Source organism: Oncorhynchus mykiss, chromosome 10 (assembly GCF_057628025.1).
Source record: "Oncorhynchus mykiss isolate SJ-2025 chromosome 10, ASM5762802v1, whole genome shotgun sequence".
In the NCBI taxonomy this organism is placed as follows: Eukaryota; Metazoa; Chordata; class Actinopteri; order Salmoniformes; family Salmonidae; genus Oncorhynchus; species Oncorhynchus mykiss.
The window spans coordinates 80524789-80552436 of NC_143031.1; the positions used below are offsets into that span (position 1 = coordinate 80524789).

General features: G+C 40.5%; 1 protein-coding gene across 1 annotated transcript; it reads right to left on the reverse strand.

Moving 5' to 3' along the window:
* Positions 1 to 12518: 12518 nt before the first annotated feature.
* On the reverse strand, positions 12519 to 24064 carry LOC118936768 (CD5 antigen-like). Its single transcript, XM_090188073.1, has 8 exons — positions 23974 to 24064; positions 17292 to 17321; positions 16749 to 17060; positions 16015 to 16320; positions 15614 to 15889; positions 13160 to 13480; positions 12968 to 13056; positions 12519 to 12852 (listed from the first exon to the last, which is right to left on the reverse strand). The coding sequence occupies exons 1-8, from the start codon at positions 24062 to 24064 to the stop codon at positions 12724 to 12726; spliced, it is 1554 nt and encodes a 517-aa protein (XP_090044199.1). The 3' UTR covers positions 12519 to 12723.
* Positions 24065 to 27648: the final 3584 nt, after the last annotated feature.

Below are 27648 nucleotides of genomic sequence, written 5' to 3' on the forward strand. Positions count from 1 at the left end.
AACACAACGGATGGTTCTACTACAGGGAATATTAACCAATGAGGTGGGTCTTTCCACATTCTACCAACCCAACAGATGTTTCTATTACAGTGAATATTAACCAATGAGGTGGGTCTTTCCACATTCTACCAACCCAACAGATGTTTCTATTACAGTGAATATTAACCAATAAGGTGGGTCTTTCCACATTCTACCAACCCAACAGATGTTTCTATTACAGTGAATATTAACCAATGAGGTGGGTCTTTCCACATTCTACCAACCCAACAGATGTTTCTACTACAGTGAATATTAACCAATGAGGTGGGTCTTTCCACATTCTTCCAACCCAACAGATGTTTCTACTACAGTGAATATTAACCAATGAGGTGGGTCTTTCCACATTCTACCAACCCAACAGATGTTTCTCCTACAGGGAATATTAACCAATGAGGTGGGTCTTTCCACATTCTACCAACCCAACAGATGTTTATACTATGAACACTTTCAGGTTAATTGAAGTTAAATTCCAAAAAGCCTAAACAGGTTTGGTCATTATCAGGGATTGGAGCGTTGAAAGATGATGCACAACAACGGTTTCTTCCACGAAACCACGACAACAATAACCACCGCGGTCAAAATAACTGTAAAGTTATTCTCCATAGAAACGACTACTGCTACAATCGACCTGTTCGCAACACATGGGTATTAGATCTGACCTCATTGATCTGTCAGTAAGCTATGTTTACATGGGTATTGGATCTGACCTCATTGATCTGTCAGTAAGCTATGTTTACATGGGTATTGGATCTGACCTCATTGATCTATCAGTAAGCTATGTTTACATGGGTATTGGATCTGACCTCATTGATCTGTCAGTAAGCTATGTTTACATGGGTATTGGGATCTGACCTCATTGATCTGTCAGTAAGCTATGTTTACATGGGTATTGGATCTGACCTCATTGATCTGTCAGTAAGCTATGTTTAGATGGGTATTGGGATCTGACCTCATTGATCTGTCAGTAAGCTATGTTTACATGGGTATTGGATCTGACCTCATTGATCTGTCAGTAAGCTATGTTTAGATGGGTATTGGGATCTGACCTCATTGATCTGTCAGTAAGCTATGTTTACATGGGTATTGGATCTGACCTCATTGATCTGTCAGTAAGCTATGTTTACATGGGTATTGGATCTGACCTCATTGATCTGTCAGTAAGCTATGTTTACATGGGTATTGGATCTGACCTCATTGATCTGTCAGTAAGCTATGTTTACATGGGTATTGGATCTAACCTCATTGATCTATCAGTAAGTTATGTTTACATGGGTATTGGGATCTGACCTCATTGATCTGTCAGTAAGCTATGTTTACATGGGTATTGGATCTGACCTCATTGATCTGTCAGTAAGCTATGTTTACATGGGTATTGGGATCCATCAAAGGAGTCCTACCAGCTAGCAGTGTAACGAACCTTGTAGGAATGTACTACGTGGCTCTGGTGGAATATCAGACCTCACCACCATTTGACTGATGTTGGGGGCGTGTCTGAAGACTCCCCGTGGGATTCTTTAAAACCTCTTAAAGAGGCTGCGAATTTTTGCAGCTTTTTGTTAAAAATCGCGCAAAATTTCAACGTCCTGCTACTCATGCCAGGAATATAGTATATGCATATGATTAGGATGTGTGGATAGAAAACACTCTGAAGTCTCTAAAACTGGTTAAATCATGTCTGTGACTATAACAGAACGTGTGTAGGAGGCAAAATCCCAAGGAAAACTGTTCACAAAAAAACACACATAAAATATCCCTCCGCCAGTCTCTGTATTGTCTATGGCAAGGGAAAATAGATAGCGTCCAGTTTACAATGCCTACAGCTTCCACACGATGTCGCCAGTACTGGCGATTGAGTTGAAGTTTATCCTTGGTGAGATGAGGAATAGGCACTTCCTGTCTTCGGGTACAATTGTGGCTGGTATTGGAGTGGCCATCACAAAGCCCTGACCACAATCGTATAGAACATTAGTGGGCAGAACTGAGAAGGGAATTTTTACTAGGATTAAATGCCAGGAATTGTGATGAGATTAAATGTATTTGGCTGAGGTGTATGTAAACTTTGGACTTCAACTGTAGGTACCGTTACTGTGTTAAAAACAGAGGCAGTTGTGGGACTGATGTGTGTGGTGTTAAAGGGGAAATCTGACATTTGTTTCTAAACATTGGAGTAAAAAAATAATGACAGCTTTGTTATTGTTTCAACTGCAGATTGGTTGTTTGTTGTGTGGCTTTTTTAAAGGGGCAACCTGGGTTTTAAACAGAAACAAAATGGCAGCCCAGAGACCTGAGCTGTGTTGGAATACTCATACTAACTGTACTATTTGTGACGTACATTGAGTTTGTAGTATGCTTATTGGTCGTAGTATGATATAGTTGGTTTAGCCAAAAGTTCCCTGGTATGCAAGCATTTCTAAACTTTTATTCACTTTTATGGGGTATTGTGATGTCATTATGGGGTACTGTGATGTCATTATGGGGTATTGTGATGTCACTATGGGGTATTGTGATGTCATTATGGGGTATTGTGATGTCATTATGGGGTATTGTGATGTCACTATGGGGTATTGTCTGAAGATAGTAGCCAAAGAACATTTTACTGGTTGAAGTCGTTTTTAAATATAAAGTAGTACATTTTCGACAAAAACAAACATTATATTAATCAGGACATTCAAATGAACCTTACAATTATAATCCAAAGTAGTGTGAAATGCACTCATAAGCAACCTGTAAATGGAGGCTATATCTGCTGTCAGCCTATGAGAAGTCCCCTGAGTTTTCCCCCACGGGGGTGAATTAGTGAATAGACACAGAGATTAATGTGAGGTTCCTTGAGTAGCATCCTGATCTTACACTGATAGTGTGTTGTCATATTCAGAATACATCGTGGAAAAACTACAATCTCTGCTCACCTTTTTGCTCCAGGCAAATATACAACATCCATAACTAGTGGTTTCTGCATTAGAAGGGAGGGGTTTCTGCATTAGAAGGGAGGGGTTTCTGCATTAGAAGGGAGTGGTTTCTGCATTAGAAGGGAGGGGTTTCTGCAACCAAATTGCATGTGCATCGCCCTTGTTGCAATTTTAGCAAACACAGAAAGGGGCCTATATAGAAGACCAAAAGTCATCTGGCACACTGCTTAGGATGTCAACAACTTTTACTTTTTTCTAGCCTAAAATCATTGATGTTACTACTAATGTGAAAAAAAGACTAAATATGACTATTGTTGCTCACTTGACTGTCTTAAGACGATTGTCAAGTAATTTTAACATTCATTACAGAAGTCAATTGTTGTACAACATCATGGCTACGCTGTTGGCATCACCTTTTACAGTGGATTTCTGCTGTTGTGGGCCTTTAACCATCTGTCTGACTTGTTGTTTACACAGGAGAGAGATGTGACTACTAAGTTGACGAGGCAGAGAAGAGTCTCTCCAGATCATATCACCTCAAGAATCACCAGCAGAGACCCACAGGGAATAAATCTCATTGCTTCTCAGACCGTGGGAAAGGTTGCAAATCTTCATCAGAACTTAAAATACACCAGCGAGTACACACAGGAGAGAAATCTCACCACTGTTTTGATTGTGGGAGAGTTACTTAAGATCAGAATCACTAAAAGTACACATGAGAATTCATACTGGAGAGAAACCTTATACCTGTGATCAATGTGGGAAGAGTTTTACTCAGTCAAGCTGCCTGAAAACTCACCAGAGAATACACACTGGAGAGAAACCTTTTATAGCTGTGATCAATGTGGGAAGAGTTTTACTCACTCAAGCTGCCTGATGGTACATCTTGAGAGCACACACAGGAGTGAAACCTTATAGCTGTGATCAATGTGGGAAGAGTTTTGTTACATCTAGGCATCTGACTATACAGCAGAGAACACACACAAGGGAGTGAAACCTTACCACTGCTCTGACTGCGGAAAGAGTTTTGTTAGTTCAACAGATTTAAAATCACACCAGAAAATACACACAGTAGAGAAACCTTATAACTGTACTCAATGTGGGAAGAGGTTTAATCCCTCAAGCTGGCTGATAGTACTCTTGAGAGCACACACAGGAGTGAAACCTTATAGCTGTGATCAATGTGGGAAGAGTTTTGTTACATCTAGGCATCTGACTATACAGCAGAGAACACACACAGGAGTGAAACCTTATAGCTGTGATCAATGTGGGAAGAGTTTTGTTACATCTAGCCATCTGACTATACAGCAGAGAACACACACAGGAGAGAAATCTTACAGCTGTAGTCAATGTGGGAAGAGTTTTTTTCAGTCAAGTAGCCTGATATCACACCAGAGAACACACACAGGAGAGAAATCTCATAGCTGTGATCAATGTGACAAGAGATACTCTGATAAAAGATCTCTGATCAAACATCAGAAAATACATTAATGATGGAGTTGTTTCATGATATCAATGAATTAATGTCACAATGTAGAATGTTTTAACATTGTAGTAGGAGTATTTTAATGATGTCACAATGTAGAATGTTTTAACATTGTAGAAGGAGTATTTTAATGATGTCACAATGTAGAATGTTTTCACATTGTAGAAGGAGTATTTTAATGATGTCACAATGTAGAATGTTTTCACATTGTAGTAGGAGTATTTTAATGATGTCACAATGTAGAATGTTTTAACATTGTAGTAGGAGTATTTTAATGATGTCACAATGTAGAATGTTTTAACATTGTAGAAGGAGTATTTTAATGATGTCACAATGTAGAATGTTTTCACATTGTAGAAGGAGTATTTTAATGATGTCACAATGTAGAATGTTTTAACATCGTAGTAGGAGTATTTTAATGATGTCACAATGTAGAATGTTTTAACATTGTAGTTGGAGTACAAAGGATGTGAATGTGTTAAAAGTCCATATTGATACAGAAACACTAAACCAGGATTTAGATGTATTAATAGAAGTTGATTGACAAAGTCATGAAAAATTGAATAAACCACATTTTGGCTGTGATAAAAGATATGCCTCTGGGGTCAAAATGATCCATGTCAGAACTATGGTTCAATGTAAATATGTAGTGGGTCTAAATGATCCATGTCAGAACTATGGTTCAATGTAAATATGTAGTGGATCTAAATGATCCATGTCAGAACTATGGTTCAATGTAAATATGTAGTGGGTCTAAATGATCCATGTCAGAACTATGGTTCAATGTAAATATGTAGTGGATCTAAATGATCCATGTCAGAACTATGGTTCAATGTAAATATGTAGTGGGTCTAAATGATCCATGTCAGAACTATGGTTCAATGTAAATATGTAGTGGGTCTAAAGTTTGTTTTAAATTCTCACTCATTAAACACGAATAAATCAACACATGCTTCTATTTGAACAACTTAATACAATATTACACTTTTATGAAATAAATGAAAATAAACTTTTGGTTCCTCAACTGTGTTGCCCCTCCAGTCAGCAGATGGCGATGTGTCTTTTTATTTTAATTTAATTTTGTATATTTATTTTTTAATTCAAAATACAGACCAACAATGTACATTGTTACATCATACAAAACAGAACTAGTATTAACTAGAAAATACTAAAACATACAAAATATCAATGAAGTAATAAAACATTAACTATTTTAGTGTAGTTGTTATCACTCTGAAAAAATCTATAATGATTCAGGAAAATGTTATTCTTGTTGTTATTCACTAGGGTTAATGTTTTAATAAAATATTTAAATTCAATCAGAAAAATGTGTAATTTTGGTATAGAATTTTGGAATGTTTGTTTGTGTATAAAGTATTTGGCAACAAGAATAAAAAAAATCACAATCATTTCAGTGGTTTCATTGCAATAGTAACATATTATATCCTCCATGTAAAACATGGGCAGTGTTCATAATGGTAACATATTATATCCTCCATGTAGAACATGGGCAGTGTTCATAATGGTAACATATTATATCCTCCATGTAAAACATGGGCAGTGTTCATAATGGTAACATATTATATCCTCCATGTAAAACATGGGCAGTGTTCATAATGGTAACATATTATATCCTCCATGTAAAACATGGGCAGTGTTCATAATGGTAACATATTATATCCTCCATGTTAAACATGGGCAGTGTTCATAATGGTAACATATTATATCCTTCATGTTAAACATGGGCAGTGTTCATAATGGTAACATATTATATCCTCCATGTAGAACATGGGCAGTGTTCATAATGGTAACATATTATATCCTCCATGTTAAACATGGGCAGTGTTCATAATGGTAACATATTATATCCTCCATGTTAAACATGGGCAGTGTTCATAATGGTAACATATTATATCCTTCATGTTAAACATGGACAGTGTTCATAATGGTAAATAAGTATCTTGCAAGGTTTTCACAAAATTATGACACAGATTTACATCAAAGAACAAGTGGGACAGATTCTCACCTTTTTCTCAGAAAACACAGATATCATCAACAGCCACATCATAGAATTACATGGATATATCTGATGTAACATGTTAAAGTGCCCTTCCTTAACGTTGTTTGTTCTACAGTATTTGTAAGGCCTTAACCAGCCACACATGTGGACATCATGTGGGGGAGAATTGTGCAGGAAACATATTTTCCAGGCCATTAAAGCTTGTTGGTGAAACCTAACTGACTTTGAGAGTTTACTTAGTGTAGAATTGCTTCAGTTATCTGGTGTTGAAAAGTCCCACACCACACCTTACCATCCCATGGGTAACGGCCAAGCAGAACGTCTGAATCGCACACTGGGTGGGCGAGACTACTGGGTTTCCACCCTTCTTCTTGATGTTCGGACGCACCTCTAGGCTGCCGGTAGATGTTATGTTTGAAAGTGTGCTATTGGATGGGGACACAGTAGATGTGGATAAGTAGGTCCAGTCTCTGGATGGGGACACAGTAGATGTGGATAAGTAGGTCCAGTCTCTGGATGGGGACACAGTAGATGTGGATAAGTAGGTCCAGTCTCTGGATGGGGACACAGTAGATGTGGATAAGTAGGTCCAGTCTCTGGGTGAATGAAATACCATATTGAATCAGTATTGATCAAACATCTTTTCAACCAGTTGGTCTTGAAAGTGTTATTTATGTCACAAAGTCCAACACTTCCAGACCTCCTTCAGCTCTTTTATTAGAGGACTGACTCTTTTAGTTTGTGAGATGGGGACACAGTAGATGTGGATAAGTAGGTCCAGTCTCTGGGTGAATGAAATACCATATTGAATCAGTATTGATCAAACATCTTTTCAACCAGTTGATCTTGAAAGTGTTATTTATGTCACAAAGTCCAACACTTCCAGACCTCCTTCAGCTCTTTTATTAGAGGACTCTTTTAGTTTGTGAGATGTATTTTTCCAGATGAAGTCAAGAAAGGTCTTGTTGATCTCTTTACAAGTAGCAGGATTTACACATAAAGATAATGAGGGGTACACAAAACCAGACAGTCCCTCTGCCTTGGACAGAAGTACTCTCCCAAGTATAGAAACATCTCTTTGTAGACAATTATTACATATATTTTTGGTTTTCTTCATTTTAGGAGAGAAATTCATGTGTTGTCTGACTAAGTGTTTTTTGACAGATGTATTCCTAAATATTTAACACAGTCCTTTACAGGAATATTTTATATTTCTTTATCATCAGAGTCAAATAAACATAAGATTTCTGTACTGTATAAACACTGCTAATCCAACAATAGTGCTAGGTGTCTGTACTATATAAACACTGCTAATCCAACAATAGTGCTAGGTGTCTGTACTATATAAACACTGTTAATCCAACAATAGTGCTAGGTGTCTGTACTATATAAACACTGCTAATCCAACAATAGTGCTAGGTGTCTGTACTATATAAACACTGCTAATCCAACAATAGTGCTAGGTGTCTGTACTATATAAACACTGCTAATCCAACAATAGTGCTAGGTGTCTGTACTATATAAACACTGCTAATCCAACAATAGTGCTAGGTGTCTGTACTATATAAACACTGCTAATCCAACAATAGTGCTAGGTGTCTGTACTATATAAACACTGCTAATCCAACAATAGTGCTAGGTGTCTGTACTATATAAACACTGCTAATCCAACAATAGTGCTATGTGTCTGTACTATATGAACACTGCTAATCCAACAATAGTGCTAGGTGTCTGTACTATATAAACACTGGTAATACAACAATAGTGCTAGGTGTCTGTACTATATGAACACTGCTAATCCAACAATAGTGCTAGGTGTCTGTACTATATGAACACTGCTAATCCAACAATAGTGCTATGTGTCTGTACTATATGAACACTGCTAATCCAACAATAGTGCTAGGTGTCTGTACTATATGAACACTGCTAATCCAACAATAGTGCTAGGTGTCTGTACTATATAAACACTGTTAATACAACAATAGTGCTAGGTGTCTGTACTATATAAACACTGCTAATACAACAATAGTGCTAGGTGTCTGTACTATATGAATACTGCTAATCCAACAATAGTGCTAGGTGTCTGTACTATATAAACACTGCTAATACAACAATAGTGCTAGGTGTCTGTACTATATAAACACTGCTAATACAACAATAGTGCTAGGTGTCTGTACTATATAAATATAAATACTGCTAATCCAACAATAGTGCTAGGTGTCTGTACTATATAAACACTGCTAATCCAACAATAGTGCTAGGTGTCTGTACTATATAAATATAAACACTGCTAATCCAACAATAGTGCTAGGTGTCTGTACTATATAAATATAAACACTGCTAATCCAACAATAGTGCTAGGTGTCTGTACTATATAAATATAAACACTGCTAATCCAACAATAGTGCTAGGTGTCTGTACTATATAAACACTGCTAATCCAACAATAGTGCTAGGTGTCTGTACTATATAAATATAAACACTGCTAATCCAACAATAGTGCTAGGTGTCTGTACTATAGAAACACTGCTACTCCAACAATAGTGCTAGGTGTCTGTACTATATAAACACTGCTAATCCAACAATAGTGCTAGGTGTTTGTACTATATAAACACTGCTAATCCAACAATAGTGCTAGGTGTCTGTACTGTATAAACACTGCTAATCCAACAATAGTGCTAGATGTCTGTACTATATAAACACTGCTAATCCAACAATAGTGCTAGGTGTCTGTACTATATTAACACTGCTAATCCAACAATAGTGCTAGGTGTCTGTACTATATAAACACTGCTAATCCAACAATAGTTTAGGTACCTGTACTACATAAACACTGTTAAGCCAACAATAGTGCTAGGTGTCTGTACTATATAAACGCTGCTAATCCAACAATAGTGCTAGGTGTCTGTACTATATAAACACTGCTAATACAACAATAGTGCTAGGTGTCTGTACTATATAAACACTGCTAATACAACAATAGTGCTAGGTGTCTGTACTATATAAACACTGCTAATCCAACAATAGTGCTAGGTGTCTGTACTATATAAACACTGCTAATACAACATTAGTGCTAGGTGTCTGTACTATATAAACACTGCTAATCCAACACACTTTAATTAAAGGGGAACTACTCTCAAAAATGTAAATTTCTTAGATTTTCCCCAAACCTCAAACGTGGTCTCCTTTTGTAAGTTATGGACTTAGAACAATTGATTGTTTTTCTGTTTAAAAAAAGTCTGACTTTTAGAACAAAAACCTGAAATTCTGAATTTGTGAATTTCTGACTCAGTTTCTCTGTTTCAATAAAATGTCTACTATTATCCTACTGAACAGTACAGCTTGGGTGGGTCTACTATTATCCTACTGAACATCATTTAGGTCATTCAGAGTGTATCACTGTTTCTCGTGCTTTTCACACAGGGTGCCTTTCCTTCACTGGGCCGTTTGGAAAATGTTTTGCTATATTAGAGTACTGAATACCCACTTCTCCAGGCACAGCTTGACTTGACCTACACAACAGCTTTCAACATACCAGTATTTAGTTTGGAAACTGTCAAAATAAATGCTGGTATAAATTATACAATATTAAAATATGTCAAATTATCCATTTGTTTCAAAAGTGGTTGCAATGCTGTGAAAAACAGTTGTATTGAACTACAGTGCTAAAATAATCGATATTGTCAAATTTGAGCTTGTCCTTTCAGAGGGACTCTTATTTAGAAAAAATATATATATATTTGTATAATTTTTTATTTTATAATTTTTTTTATTTAGAAAAAAAATAATATGCTGTGTGCTGCCAACATATTATCCTGCTGCTAGCAGAACGGTAATATCGGCGTTTAACTTTGAATATTTGTACGGTGTGCTGCGAGGTAAAAAATGCACAGAAATATAGAGAGAAGGATTATATTACGTTCTTTCCACCAGGGGGCGACAAACGCCAGTTAATATTCCAGAATAGAGCACCACAGAATGTATAGGCTACCTTTGCCAAGAGGTCAATTTGGAAATCAGAGAAGACAGGCTATGTGCCCACAGCCCACAAAATGAGGTGGAAACTGAGATGCACTTCCTAACCTCCTGCCAAATGTATGACCAGTTAATTCATACTGTATGTTGTAGTCTGTCCAAGAGGGGAATCACACAGACTGATCTCAGTTAATTCATACTGTATGTTGTAGTCTGTCCACGAGGGGAATCACACAGACTGATCTCAGTTAATTCATACTGTATGTTGTAGTCTGTCCAAGAGGGGAATCACACAGACTGATCTCAGTTAATTCATACTGTATGTTGTAGTCTGTCCAAGAGGGGAATCACACAGACTGATCTCAGTTAATTCATACTGTATGTTGTAGTCTGTCCAAGAGGGGAATCACACAGACTGATCTCAGTTAATTCATACTGTATGTTGTAGTCTGTCCAAGAGGGGAATCACACAAGACTGATCTCAGTTAATTCATACTGTATGTTGTAGTCTGTCCAAGAGGGGAATCACACAGACTGATCTCAGTTAATTCATACTGTATGTTGTAGTCTGTCCAAGAGGGGAATCACACAGACTGATCTCAGTTAATTCATACTGTATGTTGTAGTCTGTCCAAGAGGGGAATCACACAAGACTGATCTCAGTTAATTCATACTGTATGTTGTAGTCTGTCCAAGAGGGGAATCACACAAGACTGATCTCAGTTAATTCATACTGTATGTTGTAGTCTGTCCAAGAGGGGAATCACACAAGACTGATCTCAGTTAATTCATACTGTATGTTGTAGTCTGTCCAAGAGGGGAATCACACAGACTGATCTCAGTTAATTCATACTGTATGTTGTAGTCTGTCTAATAATTAAATCACACAAGATTGACAGCCTGTAATTTTATTAAAAACATTCAGTTGATTACATGACAGTTTAGAGAGCAACATCAAAACAATAATCTACTTCATAATCAATATCATAACATTTATAATCAATAACATCATTATCTATATACTACTAACAACAAAATAGCACTAATCTACATCATAATCAATATCATAACGTTTATAATCAATAACATCATGAGAGGTAAACAACAACAAACCCCTTTATTAAAAAATGTTTAAAAATACAAAGAATGAACAGATGATTATAATAATACCTGGACTAATAATGGAAACACTTCAAGATAAAGAATCTAAGACACTAAATAAGATAAAGAATCTAAGAGACACTAAATAAGATAAAGAATCTAAGAGACACTAAATAAGATAAAGAATCTAAGAGACACTAAATAAGATAAAGAATCTAAGAGACACTAAATAAGATAAAGGATCTAAGAGACACTAAATAAGATAAAGAATCTAAGAGACACTAAATAAGATAAAGAATCTAAGAGACACTAAATAAGATAAAGACATGAAGACAGAGTCAAAAATAAATACATTCTGGAACACAAAACAGACGTAATTGAGCTTCTCTCTTAAAATTATTAAAACCTCATGTTACCCCAAACTCCATGTTACCCCAAAATCCCATGTTACCCCAAAACCCATGTTACCCCAAACCCCATGTTACCCCAAACCCCCATGTTACCCCAAACTCCATGTTACCCCAAACCCCATGTTACCCCAAACCCCCATGTTACCCCAAACTCCATGTTACCCCAAACCCCATGTTACCCCAAACCCCATGTTACCCCAAACCCCATGTTACCCCAAACCCCCATGTTACCCAAAACCCCATGTTACCCCAAACCCCATGTTACCCCAAACTACATGTTACCCAGAACCCCATGTTACCCAGAACCCCATGTTACCCAAAACCCCATGTTACCCAAAAACCCCATGTTACCAGAACCCCATGTTACCCAGAACCCCATGTTACCCAAAACCTTATGATACCCAAAAACCCCATGTTACCAGAACCGCATGTTACCCAGAACCCCATGTTACCCAAAACCCCATGTTACCCAAAACCCCATGTTACCAAAACCCCATGTTACCCAAACCCCCATCTTATCCAAAACCCCATTATACCCAAAACCCCATGTTGCCCCAGAACCTCATGTTACCCAGAACGCCATGTTACCCCATGATACCAAAACCCATGTTACCAAAACCAATGTTAACCCATACCCCAATTTACCCAATCCCCATGTTACCCAAAATCCCATGTTTTTCTGCTGGTTTGTCACCACATTTTAAACATCAGTCCACTGCTGACCATCGATTTAAAACACAAAACTGACCTAAGATCAGCATGTAGGGTCAGCTTCATTCTACTCCTACTCCGTCCCCTGGGCTGCTCTCTCCTCTCCAGCTTCAGCTCTGGAGCTCAGAGAGACCATCTCCATGGCATTGACATAAAGATCCATGTTGCTCACCCTGTTCACTCTCTTCTGCCTCTTGGTGGGCTAGGGAGACACAGCACCAACAGTCAGACATATCTCCATTCTCTCTCCCTCCCTCTCCCCCTCACCCTCTCCCTCTAGTTTAAATGACTTGTAACGTCTGAGTAAATGTCTTTACCTTGTAGTACAGGTAGGAGGTGGTGATGGCTGTCAGTAGGATCAGCAGCACTACAACGTGTCTGATGATGAAGGCTGGCAGAGGAGAGGCTGCAAACAGAAACACCTTTGATGAGGGGACTGATCATCATCACATAGATCTGTGGGAAATCTGTCAATGACAAAGTTATAAGTCTGGTTCATGTTCAGTTACCTGTGATGGTGAGGGAGAGGAGCTCACTCTCAGAGGAGAAGTTATGAGCGAAAACATAATTGTCATAAACACAGCTGTAGTTCCCTTGGTGGGAGTCATCTGCAGCAGGGAAGAGGAAGGCAGCAGAGTGATTGACAGCTAGCTGGGTCTGGGTTCTGTTGGAGCCGTTGAACGCGAGGAGGAAGGAGCCTCCTGAGTACTGTGGCTGAGTGGAGCAGGTGATGGTGAAGCTGTAGCCCCTGAACACCTCGGGCCCCTGGTGGCCCCTGGAGACCCCTCCCATTGAGTCAGTCAGGAAGATATCAGGCTGGACCAGGAGATCTGTAACAATAAAAGAGAACAAGAAAAACCTCTTCAACTAGTTTCCTATAGATATGACAATAACATCAGCATGTAACAGTGCCAGCCACCCTCCCTCACAGGGCAACATGAGTAGTGGGCCTACAGTCACTGAGACAACATATATTGATATCAGGCTTAAGCAGGACATCTGGAACAAGAGGAGAGAAAAAGAAAACGTAGCTCCTCAACTACTCTCCTCATTTAGATATGACAATAACATGACGTGTGACAGTGGTAGTGAGTAGAGACGTTCACTGAGATAACACTCAAATACAAAAGCATTCTGGGATATTTAAGTTGTATTTGATTCCTACTTGACTGAGTGATCTATTTAGTAAAGCAGACTGACAAGTTAAACAGTCATCATGAGAGGTGCAGAGGAAGTTGTATGAATGAAGGAAATCAGTTGAAAATGTTTCTTGTTATTACCTGAGCAGATCACTGTGAGTCCAGGAAGGAGATCATCTGATCTTCCACACTCCCTCAGTGAAGACTCAGGACCATAACAGTAAACTCTAAACCCTCTAGTGGTGATTCCAGGTAGTACTGAAACTGTGGAGCCACAACCCAGCTGTCTACACACTACTGCAGCTACATCCTCCTGCTCCCAGTCTTGAGTTCCCACAGTCCTCCAAGCTCCCTGGTCGTACCCCTCCACTCCACCAGCACAGCGACTGCCTCCTCCCACCAGCCTCACATCATCAGGCTCTGAGAAAAGAAAAGAGAGAGACAGTAATCTTACTATTTTCTCACTAAAACACACCTTTATTGTCTCTCATATTCTTCACTCCAGGTGAGAAACAATATTGATTGAGTGACAAACTGTTTCTTACCTGAGCAGGTGAGTCCAACAGCATTACCAGGTGGGCAGGTGTTGTGTTTTCTGTCTGAGGTGTCACAGTCCAGGAGACGGGACTCTTTGCCTTTACACTGGAACTCTTTATCCCAGGTCTGACCCTCACCTCCTCCATAGAGACCCCCCTGTAGAGCTGCAGGAGCCCCACAGCCAAGCTCCACACAGACTACCTCTGCATCCTGCCGGTCAAAGTCAGCTTCACACACTGAGGCCCAGGACTGATTGGACTTCACCTCCACTCTCCCAGAGCAGAGACCAGCTCCATCCACAAGCCGCACAGACTCTGGAGAAAAAGAGTTGGTTGAACATTCAATCAGTTTTGTTGATGACACTGTCAAGGACGAAACACAAATATGTTGGATAAAAGATTGTAGTTTGCTATGTTTGATACTGTAAGAGGTAGAAATGGGTTCTTAGTCACTCAGGATCGGGTTGGGAATAATGCAGGCAGGAGACAGGAATAAGTTCACTTCACTTTATAGAAAATAAACAGCTGGACATCCATCAGGCAGCTTCACTTTCAGTACCATCTGAACTACAAGGTCTGATGCTGTATGTCAGGGTCAGGATGGGCCAAGAGTAGAAAAGGTTACTGGTTATGATGACATCACTGGTGAGAACTTAGTGATAAAAATATATTCTCTCTCCATCTTCCTCTCCTCCTCCCTCATTCTCTCTTTGTGACAGTGGTAGAGGGAAGAGACTTTCACTGAGATAACACTCAAATGCAAAAGCATTCTGGGATATTTAAGTTGTATTTGATTCCTACTTGACTGAGTGATCTATTTAGTAAAGCAGACTGACAAGTTAAACAGTCATCATGAGAGGTGCAGAGGAAGTTGTATGAATGAAGGAAATCAGTTGAATATAATTATAATATCTTGATATTTCCTGAGCAGATCACTGTGAGTCCAGGAAGGAGATATAATACATGGACTAAAGTATGTGGAACTCAGCAGTGAGTTTTTCATTCGAGGACAGACAATTCTTACACTCCAAGCACTTCAACACTCAGAGGTCCGTTCTGTGAGATTGTTTGACCTTCCACTTCACGGCTGAGCCGTTGTTGCTCCTAGATGTGCCACTTTGAAAGTCACTGAGATCTTCATTAAGGACATTTTACTGACTGTGTTTGTCTATGTGTTTGTATATGCAGATTGCATGGTTGTGTGCTTGATTTTATACACCTGTGGCTGAAATAGCCAAATAAACTAATGTCCACTTACTTTTGGCCATATAGTGTATCTTGTTAATACCTGAGCAGATCACTGTGAGTCCAGGAAGGAGATCATAACTTCTGGAACACTCCCTCAGTGAAGACTCAGACCCAGAACAGTAAACTCCAAACCCTCTAGTGGTGTTTCCAGGTGGTACTGAAACAGTGGAGCCACAACCCAGCTGTCTACACACTACTGCAGCTACATTCTCCTTGTTCCAGTCAGCTCCCACAATCCTCCACTCTCCCTGGTCGTACCGCTCCACTCCACCAGCACAGCGACTGCCTCCTCCCACCAGCCTCACATCATCAGGCTCTGAGAAAAGAAAAGAGAGAGACAGTAATCTTACTATTTTCTCACTAAAACACACCTATATTGGATCTCATATTCTTCACTCCAGGTGAGAAACAATGTTGACTGAGTGACAAACTGTTTCTTACCTGAGCAGGTGAGTCCAACAGCATTACCAGGTGGGCAGGTGTTGTGTTTTCTGTCTGAGGTGTCACAGTCCAGGAGAAGGGACTCATTACCTTTACACTGGAACTCTTTATCCCAGGTCTGACCCCCACCTTCTCCATAGAGCCCCCCCTGTAGAGCTGCAGGAGCCCCACAGCCAACATCCCTACAGACTACCTCTGCATCCTGCCGGTCAAAGTCAGCTTCACACACTGAGGCCCAGGACTGATTGGACTTCACCTCCACTCTCCCAGAGCAGAGACCAGCTCCATCCACAAGCCGCACAGACTCTGGAGAAAAAGAGTTGGTTGAACATTCAATCAGTTTTGTTGATGACACTGTCAAGGACTAAACACAAATATGTTGGATAAAAGATTGTAGTTTGCTATGTTTGATTCTGTAAGAGGTAGAAATGGGTTCTTAGTCACTCAGGATCAGGTTGGGAATAATGCAGGCAGGAGACAGGAATAAGTTCACTTCACTTTATAGAAAATAAACAGCTGGACATCCATCAGGCAGCTTCACTTCAGTACCATCTGAACTACAATGATCTGCCCATGAACATCTCCCAGAAACCAATATGACAAACACAAATATAATGTTTAAATACATCTGACATCTCTCCCTCTATTTAAATGAAATAAAAACACATAAAACATGATACATGGTAATATTGTATAATGTATAAATAAATCTCTCAATATGACCAGTCTCTTACCTGAACAGGTCACATGATGATAATATCCACCATCACAGACACCAGGTCCTCCTATGATTTTACACCATCTAATAGAAGACTCATCTCCACTACAAATACTAAATAGTCTGACTCCTCTTCTTCCATCTTCAATCAGAGGTCCTCTAGATACAGATACAGGATTCCCACAGTCCAGCTCTCTACACACAACCTTAACATCTCTCCTCATTCCCCACCACCTAAAACATACACCTGTCCACTCTCCTCTGTAGAAGACTTCCACTGTCCCAGAACAGGAAGTGGTCCCATCCACCAGTCTGACTGAGTCTTCAGCTGTAAACAGCAGAGAGGAAAACACAGTGGTGAGGACAGATGATGACAGTGATTCTGTTATTCTAACAGCAGTAATGCTTTGTGGTTGACAAGTATTAGTAGTTACATAAAACACTACTTGTTATTGGGGTTTAGAATGGTTTGTATGGACACATGAATTTCTCCATGTGGGATAATAAAGTTGACTAATACTGAACTGCTATAATCACTGTAGATTTATACTCTACCTACCTAGTGGACTGACGCTTTGAGTCTGGAGATCTGAGGAGAAAGAGAGAGACAGAGGAGAAAGAGAGAGACAGAGACACAGAGACAGAGAGAAACAAAGGAGAAAGGGAGGAGTCAGAGGAAGAGAGAGACAGAGGTTAAATGAACATTAACATGACCTTTCATGATGTGATGGGGAAGACAGGCTTATCGTTGGTATGGTGCAACAACACCCATGTGTACATACACTATATATAATTTTCTACCTGCGGCTATGGAACCCTGACCTGTTCACCGGACGTGCTTCCTGTCCCAGACCTGCTGTTTTCAACTCTCTAGAGACAGCAGGAACGGTAGAGATACTCTGAGTGATCGGCTATGAAAAGCCAACTGACATTTACTCCTGAGGTGTTGACCTGTTGCACCCTCGACAACCACTGTGATTATTATTATTTGACCCTGCTGGTCGTCTATGAACGTTTGAACATCTTGGGTTTTAGGTTTCTGTACAGCACTTTGTGACATCAGCTGATATAAGAAGTAAATAAATAAATGTGATTTGATGACAGATTTGATAGTCCTCTGAGTGGATTAATTTAGTGGATTCTATTTCAGCCACACCCCTTCCTGACAGATATATAAATCAAGCACTCAGCCATGCAATCTCCATAGACAAACATTGGCAGTAGAATGGCCTTAATGAAGAGCTCAGTGACTTTCAACATGGCAACATCATAGGATGCCACCTTTCATTATCCCCCAACTCCTCTCCTCTCCTCTCCCCCGCTACTCTACTCTCCCTGTCCCCCTTTCACCCTCTCCTCCCCCTTTCCTCTTCTCTTCTCCCATACTTCTCCCCATGTCTTTTTCACATTTTGTTAGCCTTATTCTAATATTAATTTAAAAACTATCCTCAATACCCCATAACGACATCACTATTTATTTATTTTACTAGGAAAGTCAGTTAATAACAAATTCTTATTTTCAATGACAGCCTAGGAACAGTGGGTTAACTGCCTGTTCAGGAGCAGAACGATAGAATGATAGATTTGTACCTTGTCAGCTCGGGGATTTGAACTTGCAACCTTCCAGTAACTAGTCCAACGCTCTAACCACTAGGCTACCCTGCCGCCAGATACCCCATAATGACATCACTATACCCCATAATGACATCACTATACCCCATAATGACTTCACAATACCCCATAATGACTTCACAATACCCCATAATGACATCACAATACCCCATAATGACATCACTATACCCCATAATGACTTCACAATACCCCATAATGACATCACTATACCCGATAATGACTTCAAAATACCCCATAATGACTTCACAATACCCCATAATGACATCACAATTCCCCATAATGACATCACAATACCCCATAATGACATCACTATACCCCATAATGACATCACAATACCCCATCATTTTTTATTTTATTTTATTTCACCTTTATTTAACCAGGTAGGCAAGTTGAGAACAAGTTCTCATTTACAATTGCGACCTGGCCAAGATAAAGCAAAGCAGTTCGACACATACAACGACACAGAGTTACACATGGAGTAAAACAAACATACAGTCAATAATACAGTATAAACAAGTCTATATACGATGTGAGCAAATGAGGTGAGATAAGGGAGGTAAAGGCAAAAAAAGGCCATGGTGGCAAAGTAAATACAATATAGCAAGTAAAACACTGGAATGGTAGATTTGCAATGGGAGAATGTGCAAAGTAGAAATAAAAATAATGGGGTGCAAAGGAGCAAAATAAATAAATAAATTCAATACAGTAGGTTAAGAGGTAGTTGTTTGGGCTAAATTATAGGTGGACTATGTACAGGTGCAGTAATCTGTGAGCTGCTCTGACAGTTGGTGCTTAAAGCTAGTGAGGGAGATAAGTGTTTCCAGTTTCAGAGATTTTTGTAGTTCGTTCCAGTCATTGGCAGCAGAGAACTGGAAGGAGAGGCGGCCAAAGAAATAATTGGTTTTGGGGGTGACTAGAGAGATATACCTGCTGGAGCGTGTGCTACAGGTGGGAGATGCAATGGTGACCAGCGAGCTGAGATAAGGGGGGACTTTACCTAGCAGGGTCTTGTAGATGACATGGAGCCAGTGGGTTTGGCGACGAGTATGAAGCGAGGGCCAGCCAACGAGAGCGTACAGGTCGCAATGGTGGGTAGTATATGGGGCTTTGGTGACAAAACGGATTGCACTGTGATAGACTGCATCCAATTTGTTGAGTAGGGTATTGGAGGCTATTTTGTAAATGACATCGCCAAAGTCGAGGATTGGTAGGATGGTCAGTTTTACAAGGGTATGTTTGGCAGCATGAGTGAAGGATGCTTTGTTGCGAAATAGGAAGCCAATTCTAGATTTAACTTTGGATTGGAGATGTTTGATATGGGTCTGGAAGGAGAGTTTACAGTCTAACCAGACACCTAAGTATTTGTAGTTGTCCACGTATTCTAAGTCAGAGCCATCCAGAGTAGTAATGTTGGACAGGCGAGTAGGTACAGGTAGCGATCGGTTGAAGAGCATGCATTTAGTTTTACTTGTATTTAAGAGCAATTGGAGGCCACGGAAGGAGAGTTGTATGGCATTGAAGCTTGCCTGGAGGGTTGTTAACACAGTGTCCAAAGAAGGGCCAGAAGTATACAGAATGGTGTCGTCTGCGTAGAGGTGGATCAGAGACTCACCAGCAGCAAGAGCGACCTCATTGATGTATACAGAGAAGAGACTTGGTCCAAGAATTGAACCCTGTGGCACCCCCATAGAGACTGCCAGAGGTCCGGACAGCAGACCCTCCGATTTGACACACTGAACTCTATCAGAGAAGTAGTTGGTGAACCAGGCGAGGCAATCATTTGAGAAACCAAGGCTGTCGAGTCTGCCGATGAGGATGTGGTGATTGACAGAGTCGAAAGCCTTGGCCAGATCAATGAATACGGCTGCACAGTAATGTTTCTTATCGATGGCGGTTAAGATATCATTTAGGACCTTGAGCGTGGCTGAGGTGCACCCATGACCAGCTCTGAAACCAGATTGCATAGCAGAGAAGGTATGGTGAGATTCGAAATGGTCGGTAATCTGTTTGTTGACTTGGCTTTAGAAGACCTTAGAAAGGCATGGTAGGATAGATATAGGTCTGTAGCAGTTTGGGTCAAGAGTGTCACCCCCTTTGAAGAGGGGGATGACCGCAGCTGCTTTCCAATCTTTGGGAATCTCAGACGACACGGAAGAGAGGTTGAACAGGCTAGTAATAGGGGTGGCAACAATTTTGGCAGATAATTTTAGAAAGAAAGGGTCCAGATTGTCTAGCCCGGCTGATTTGTAGGGGTCCAGATTTTGCAGCTCATTCAGAACATCAGCTGAGCAGATTTGGGAGAAGGAGAAATGGGGAAGGCTTGGGCGAGTTGCTGTGGGGGGTGCAGTGCTGTTGACCGGGGTAGGAGTAGCCAGGTGGAAAGCATGGCCAGCCGTAGAAAAATGCTTATTGAAATTCTCAATTATGGTGGATTTATCAGTGGTGACAGTGTTTCCTATCTTCAGTGCAGTGGGAAGCTGGGAGGAGGTGTTCTTATTCTCCATGGACTTTACAGTGTCCCAGAACTTTTTTGAGTTAGTGTTTCAGGAAGCAAATTTCTGCTTGAAAAAGCTAGCCTTGGCTTTTCTAACTGCCTGTGTATAATGGTTTCTAGCTTCCCTGAACAGCTGCATATCACGGGGGCTGTTCGATGCTAATGCAGAACGCCATAGGATGTTTTTGTGTTGGTTAAGGGCAGTCAGGTCTGGGGAGAACCAAGGGCTATATCTGTTCCTGGTTCTAAATTTCTTGAATGGGGCATGTTTATTTAAGATGGTTAGAAAGGCATTTAAAAAAAATATCCAGGCATCCTCTACTGACGGGATGAGATCAATATCCTTCCAGGATACCCCGGCCAGGTCGATTAGAAAGGCCTGCTCGCTGAAGTGCTTCAGGGAGCGTTTTACAGTGATGAGTGGAGGTCGTTTGACCGCTGACCCATTACGGATGCAGGCAATGAGGCAGTGATCGCTGAGATCTTGGTTGAAGACAGCAGAGGTGTATTTAGAGGGCAGGTTGGTTAGGATGATATCTATGAGGGTGCCCGTGTTTAAGGCTTTGGGGAGGTACCTGGTAGGTTCATTGATAATTTGTGTGAGGTTGAGGGAATCAAGTTTAGATTGTAGGATGGCTGGGGTGTTAAGCATGTTCCAGTTTAGGTCGCCTAGCAGCACAAGCTCTGAAGAAAGATGGGGGGCAATCAGTTCACATATGGTGTCCAGAGCACAGCTGGGGGCAGAGGGTGGTCTATAGCAGGCGGCAACGGTGAGAGACTTGTTTTTAGAGAGGTGGATTTTTAAAAGTAGAAGTTCAAATTGTTTGGGTACAGACCTGGATAGTAGGACAGAACTCTTGTCTGAAAATGTTGTAGTTCGGAATTAAAATGTCTGAATTTTTGGTGGTCTTCCTAAACCAGGATTCAGACATTCAGATAATGACATCACAATACCCCATAATGACATCACTATACCCCATAATGACATCACAATACCCCATAATGACATCGCAATACCCCATAATGACATCACTATACCCAATAATGACTTCACTATACCCCATAATGACATCACAATACCCCATAATGACATCACTATACCCCATAATGACATCACAATACCCCATAATGACATCACAATACCCCATAATGACATCACTATACCCCATAATGACATCTGACCACCGTAACTGATAAAAAAACGGAGAAAATAATTGACAATTTACAGACTCAGTGAGTATTGCTATTGCTATTGAGAGAGGTAGGCAGAGAGAAGACAGGCTATGTGTCCACTGCCCACAAAATGAGTTGGATACTGAGCTGTACTTCCTAACCTCCTGACAAATGTACAACGATATAAGAGACACATATTTCCCTCAGATTACAAATACCCCAAAATAATTTGAAAACAAATATAATATCTGTTAGGTAAAATACCACAGTGTGCAATCATGTCAGCAGAATGTGTGACCTGTTGTGATGAGAACAGGGGAACCAGTGGAGAACAAACACAACAGTAAATAAAACCTAGGACTAGATTTATCACTTTAGTTCATTTCCCTTGAAATTTGTACTTCTACTTGTTGTACACACAGCTCACACTCTCCTACACACACCAGCTAACTGAGAGGGCCCTAGAGGAGTGTTGGATTTATTATGGATAAATTAATAAACAATATCCCCATTTTAAATAGAATTGTAACTAAGTAAACTTATACTCTGTTTTATAAGTGATTAACAATATGAGTTCATAAGAAGGGATTGTGTGACACAGACAAGGTGTAATAAAAAGTTAATGAACACCATTCCAACTAGGAATAAAACGAATGGGTTGTGGACTGTGAAAACAGATAAGGTCGTTCGCCTATGGTTGACCCTACAGAAACTTAGCTCTGGGGTTTTTAGATAAGGCAGTGAGTGCATTCCTAGGTTTTCTGTTAATTACAACTGTCAGTTCAGTGGTGATTGATAATGTTGAGGGGTCAAAAGTTACCTGGGAGTGTGTTAGTAAGTTAGAATGAACTTTTCACCTTACTTTGTCCCAGTCGAGAGGAGGGGATTCTGTTAAAGCAATGAAATGACGTCATGATCTGTATATAAACTGTTGTTCGTGGTTAAGTGGCAGCGCGCTCCGAGAATAAATTATATTACCTATTATTGAAAGACTGGTCTGCGTCTATTTTATGCAAACAAGAAATGTTAGAAATTCTCATAAAATAGATTAAGGGCTTTCAATTGATGAAAGCACATTGGCATAATTAAATTACAGTAACAAGGAGCCAGCTGGCTGAGAGGGCCCTAGTGGAGCCGCCTGGCTGAGAGGGCCCTAGTGGAGCCGCCTGGCTGAGAGGGCCCTAGTGGAGCCGCCTGGCTGAGAGGGCCCTAGTGGAGCCGCTTGGCTGAGAAGGCCCTAGTGGAGCCGCCTGGCTGAGAAGGCCCTAGTGGAGCCGCCTGGCTGAGAAGGCCCTAGTGGAGCCGCCATGAGAGGGCCCTAGTGGAGACGCCTGGCTGGGAAGGCCCTAGTGGAGCCGGCTGGCTGAGAGGGCCCTAGTGTAGCCCTTCCTTGACACTTTCTCTCTCCTCCACAAATATCCCCTCCACTACTCTCTCCTCTGCTCTCCCCACTACTCCTCTCTCTACCCTGTCGCTCTGCTCATCTTGATCTCTCTCTCCTGCGCATGGTCTCTCTCTCTTCTTGACATATAATGTTGGACCTGTTGATCTTGACTCAGCTCATAGACCTCTAGCATCTACATCCCTCCCTTCTCCTACTCTAACATAACACCAATATAATATATAATACATAATATATACTCTCATTCCTTTACATAGAGACAGATACAATCAATCATCGACACACTGAATATACAACAGTCAGATACATGACACCATCACAACTTAACTGACATTAGTGCCTGTCCCCAGATGGACAGTTAGGCTACAGTAAAGTACATTTACTGGTGATCACATCATTGTCCTGCTTTGAGACACATTTTTACTGTCTGCTTCCAGTTGCATGTTATTTTACTAACCCTGCAAATGGTAAGATATCTTACAATATTAAATCACATCTCAGTAACTGTCACACGTGTATATCAGTATAACAGCATCTTACCTGTGAACCAGAACAGGGTCATCAGTACCACTGCAGGTATCATATCTGTCTCGAACTGGGGCTCTACTGAGCGAAACAAGTCTACTGTCATGAAGAGAGGACTGAATAGTAAGAAATACTGCTAGGCTTTCTGACTTCTATATCATTACTTCCTTACTTATATGATGTGACAAACCTTTAAGCAGATAAGATCAGTTAAACATACCCACCTACAGGAAACACTGACATTAGAAAAATTCCACAGGAAACTGCTGACAGAGCAGCAAAGTTACACATAGTGTGTCCTATAATATCACCTCTAACTTTCTACTGCTTGAGTTCACCTCTTATAGAATATTGGCTTAATGTTCCAGCACCTAAATATAAACAGTACCAGCACCCAAAATGAGTACTGATGAGGTCTCATGTTAGAGCAGGAGAAGGGGGGATGTGGTGTAGAAGCTAGAGGTCTGTTACCCAAGTCAAGTCAACAGGCCTGATGCTGTATGTCAGGGTCAGGCTGGGCTGGGCCAAGAGAGGAAAAGGTTACTGGTTATGATGACATCACTGGTGAGAAGTCAGTGATGAAAATATATTCAGCTGATTTAAATGTCAGTCTCTCTCACCCTCCTCCCCTGTCTCCTTCTACCAACTCAGTCTGTCAATAAGTCCTATCTCTCTCATCTCTCTCTCCCTCCTCCCCTGTCTCCTTCTACCAACCCAGTCTGTCAATAAGTCATATCTCTCTCTCATCTCTCTCTCCCTCCTCCCCTGTCTGCTTCTACCAACTCAGTCTGTCAATAAGTCATATCTTTCTCTCTCTCTCTCTCCCTCCTCCCCTGTCTGCTTCTACCAACTCAGTCTGTCAATAAGTCATATCTCTCTCTCATCTCTCTCTCCCTCCTCCCCTGTCTCCTTCTACCAACCCAGTCTGTCAATAAGTCATATCTCTCTCTCATCTCTCTCTCTCTCCTCCCCTGTCTCCTTCTACCAACTCGGTCTTATCTCTATCTCTCATCTCTCTCATCTCTCTCTCCTCCCCTGTCTCCTTCTACCAACTCAGTCTGTCAATAAGTCATATCTCTCTCTCATCTCTCTCTCCTCCCCTGTCTCCTTCTACCAACCCAGTCTGTCAATAAGTCCTATCTCTCTCTCCTCCCCTGTCTCCTTCTACCAACCCAGTCTCTCTCTCTCTCCTCCTGTCTCCTTCTACCAACCCAGTCTGTCAGTAAGAACTAAACTCAGCAAAAAAAGAAACGTCCTCTCACTGTCAACTGCCTTTATTTTCAGCAAACTTAACATGCGTAAATATTTGTATGAACATAACAAGATTCAACAACTGAGACATAAACTGAACAAGTTCCACAGACATGTGACTAACAGAAATATAATATGTGTCCCTGAACAAAGGGGGGGTCAAAATCAAAAGGAACAGGCAGTATCAGGTGTGGCCACCAGCTGCATTAAGTACTGCAGTGCATTTCCTCATGGACTGCACCAGATTTACCAGTTATTGCTGTGGGATGTTACCCCACTCTTCCACAAAGGCACCTGCAAGTTCCCAGACATTTCTGGGGGGAATGGCCCTAGAATGCTAGAATGGGGAGGAGGACAATAAACAACAGAACGTATGGTGCTAGAATGGAGAGGAGTTCAGAAAATAACAGAATGTATGGTGCTAGAATGGAGAGGTCAATAAACAATATATTTAGATTCTCTTCACAACTAGACAGTTACAGTACATTTGACATTAAAGTAAAATCCTAATTGTATATATACTTACCTATATAGACACACTTCCCAGGTTTGACAGAAAAAAACTTGCTACAAAGACTATTTTCCTGACTGTCTCTACTGATGGCCTCTAACAGCAGAATAAAATAAGTGGGATATTTAAACAGCAATGAAACAGAGTAGGTTGCTAGTTGACGATGTGTTGTAAATTGTTTCAATGCTGCCGTCTACAGATCTTCTAATGCATTGTAATACCACATGTACCAATACAGTAGAATAGACAGGGACACTGTGTAATGATACAATGACCCTCCATCCAATGTTCTGCTGCTGTTGTGCAACATTGTGACGCCACTGACATGTTTACAGGTTGCCATGCCGACGAAAGAGAAGGTGTTTTCATTCTGTAACAAGGCCTTCACTTCAGTCTGGATGGCTGGTTGACTGCAGACAGGTTACACAGTATCAGTGGAGGTGTTAGGCTGTTTCTGCTCTCCTCCCAACTACTAATGGAATTGTCCTGCCAATGCAACGTATGAAAATGTATCCAGTCACTACTGTAAGTCTCTCTGGATAAGAGCGTCTGCTAAATGACTCACATGTTCAATGTAATGTTCAGTTTGACAATATCAATGGAATAGACCAAAGCAGAGCCATGTATTTAGTTATGAACAGATATCTCGATTGAGGATAATGTCAGTATTTAGCTACGTTATTAGCTGTTTTGCTCACCAAAGGTGGAACAAAGTGAAACTGTTGATGTCAAAGCCTCAGTTCCGGGAGAGTAGTGGGTGAAACCATTCACCTCAGGAAAAGGGGTGATATAAATAACGTTTCCTTTCATTATGTGTTACTGAATTCATTAAAATATTTGCTGCCATTGTAGTAATGTTGGTAATACGAGAGGTCTTCGGACTTACCATGTTTGTATTATTTTCTTTGAAAGAACAACTAGTGTGTTTTGAGTGCTTCTCCCCTATTTGGGAAGTTGGTCTGCCCGCTCCTCAGTCTGACAGATATTCTGAGAGCAGGTTCGAGTCCTCTTCCTCTGTACATAAAAACTGTTTCAAACTGTATAACACAATAGTGGTTTTGGAAAACTGGTTCATATATCCTAAAGTCAATAGCGAATGTGGCTCTGTAGATATTTATTTAGCCGTTCATGAATTGAAGACCTATTTCAGCCAGTTAACCAAGTTGTTGTTGTCTTAGCTAGCCGTGTTAATGACGAGCTAACGAGCACCGTTGGTCTCTGCACTACAATGTCACGCTAGTTATTACCAGCAGGTGATTTACTAGCAGGTGACTTGTTGAAATATTAAGTGAATGTTTATTTTCTTACTACATTAAAAGGTTTATATAAAAGGGTTGTACTTGTGCTCTGTATTTATGGATTAATATCACTTCACATTGAGGGTTTGTATCACTAACGTTACTGTTGTTCCTATCTAACAGATATATTGTGTCCTACCTAACCATGTGTCACTACTGTTGTTCCTATCTAACAGATATCTTGTGTCCTACCTAACCATGTATCACTACTGTTGTTCCTATCTAACAGATATCTTGTGTCCTACCTAACCATGTATCACTACTGTTGTTCCTATCTAACAGATATCTTGTGTCCTACCTAACCATGTATCACTACTGTTGTTCCTATCTAACAGATATCTTGTGTCCTACCTAACCATGTATCACTACTGTTGCTATTATATTACTGAACAGTACAGCTTGGGTTGGTCTACTATTATCCTACTGAACAGTACAGCTTGGGTTTGTCTACTATTATCCTACTGAACAGTACCACTTGGGTTGGTCTACTATTATCCTACTGAACAGTGCAGCTTGGGTTGGTCTACTATTATCCTACTGACCAGTACAGCTTGGGTTGGTCTACTATTATCCTACTGAACAGTACAGCTTGGGTTGGTCTACTATTATCCTACTGAACAGTACAGCTTG

Coding starts and splice junctions, on each gene's coding strand:
- LOC118936768 (XM_090188073.1), bottom strand. CDS start 24,064: ATGACAGTAGACTTGTTTCGCTCAGTAGAGCCCCAGTTCGAGACAGAT. Junction 16,321..16,748: donor TCATCATGTGACCTGTTCAG/GTAAGAGACTGG, acceptor CTTTTTCTCCAG/AGTCTGTGCGGCTTGTGGAT. Junction 15,890..16,014: donor TGTTGGACTCACCTGCTCAG/GTAAGAAACAGT, acceptor TTCTTTTCTCAG/AGCCTGATGATGTGAGGCTG.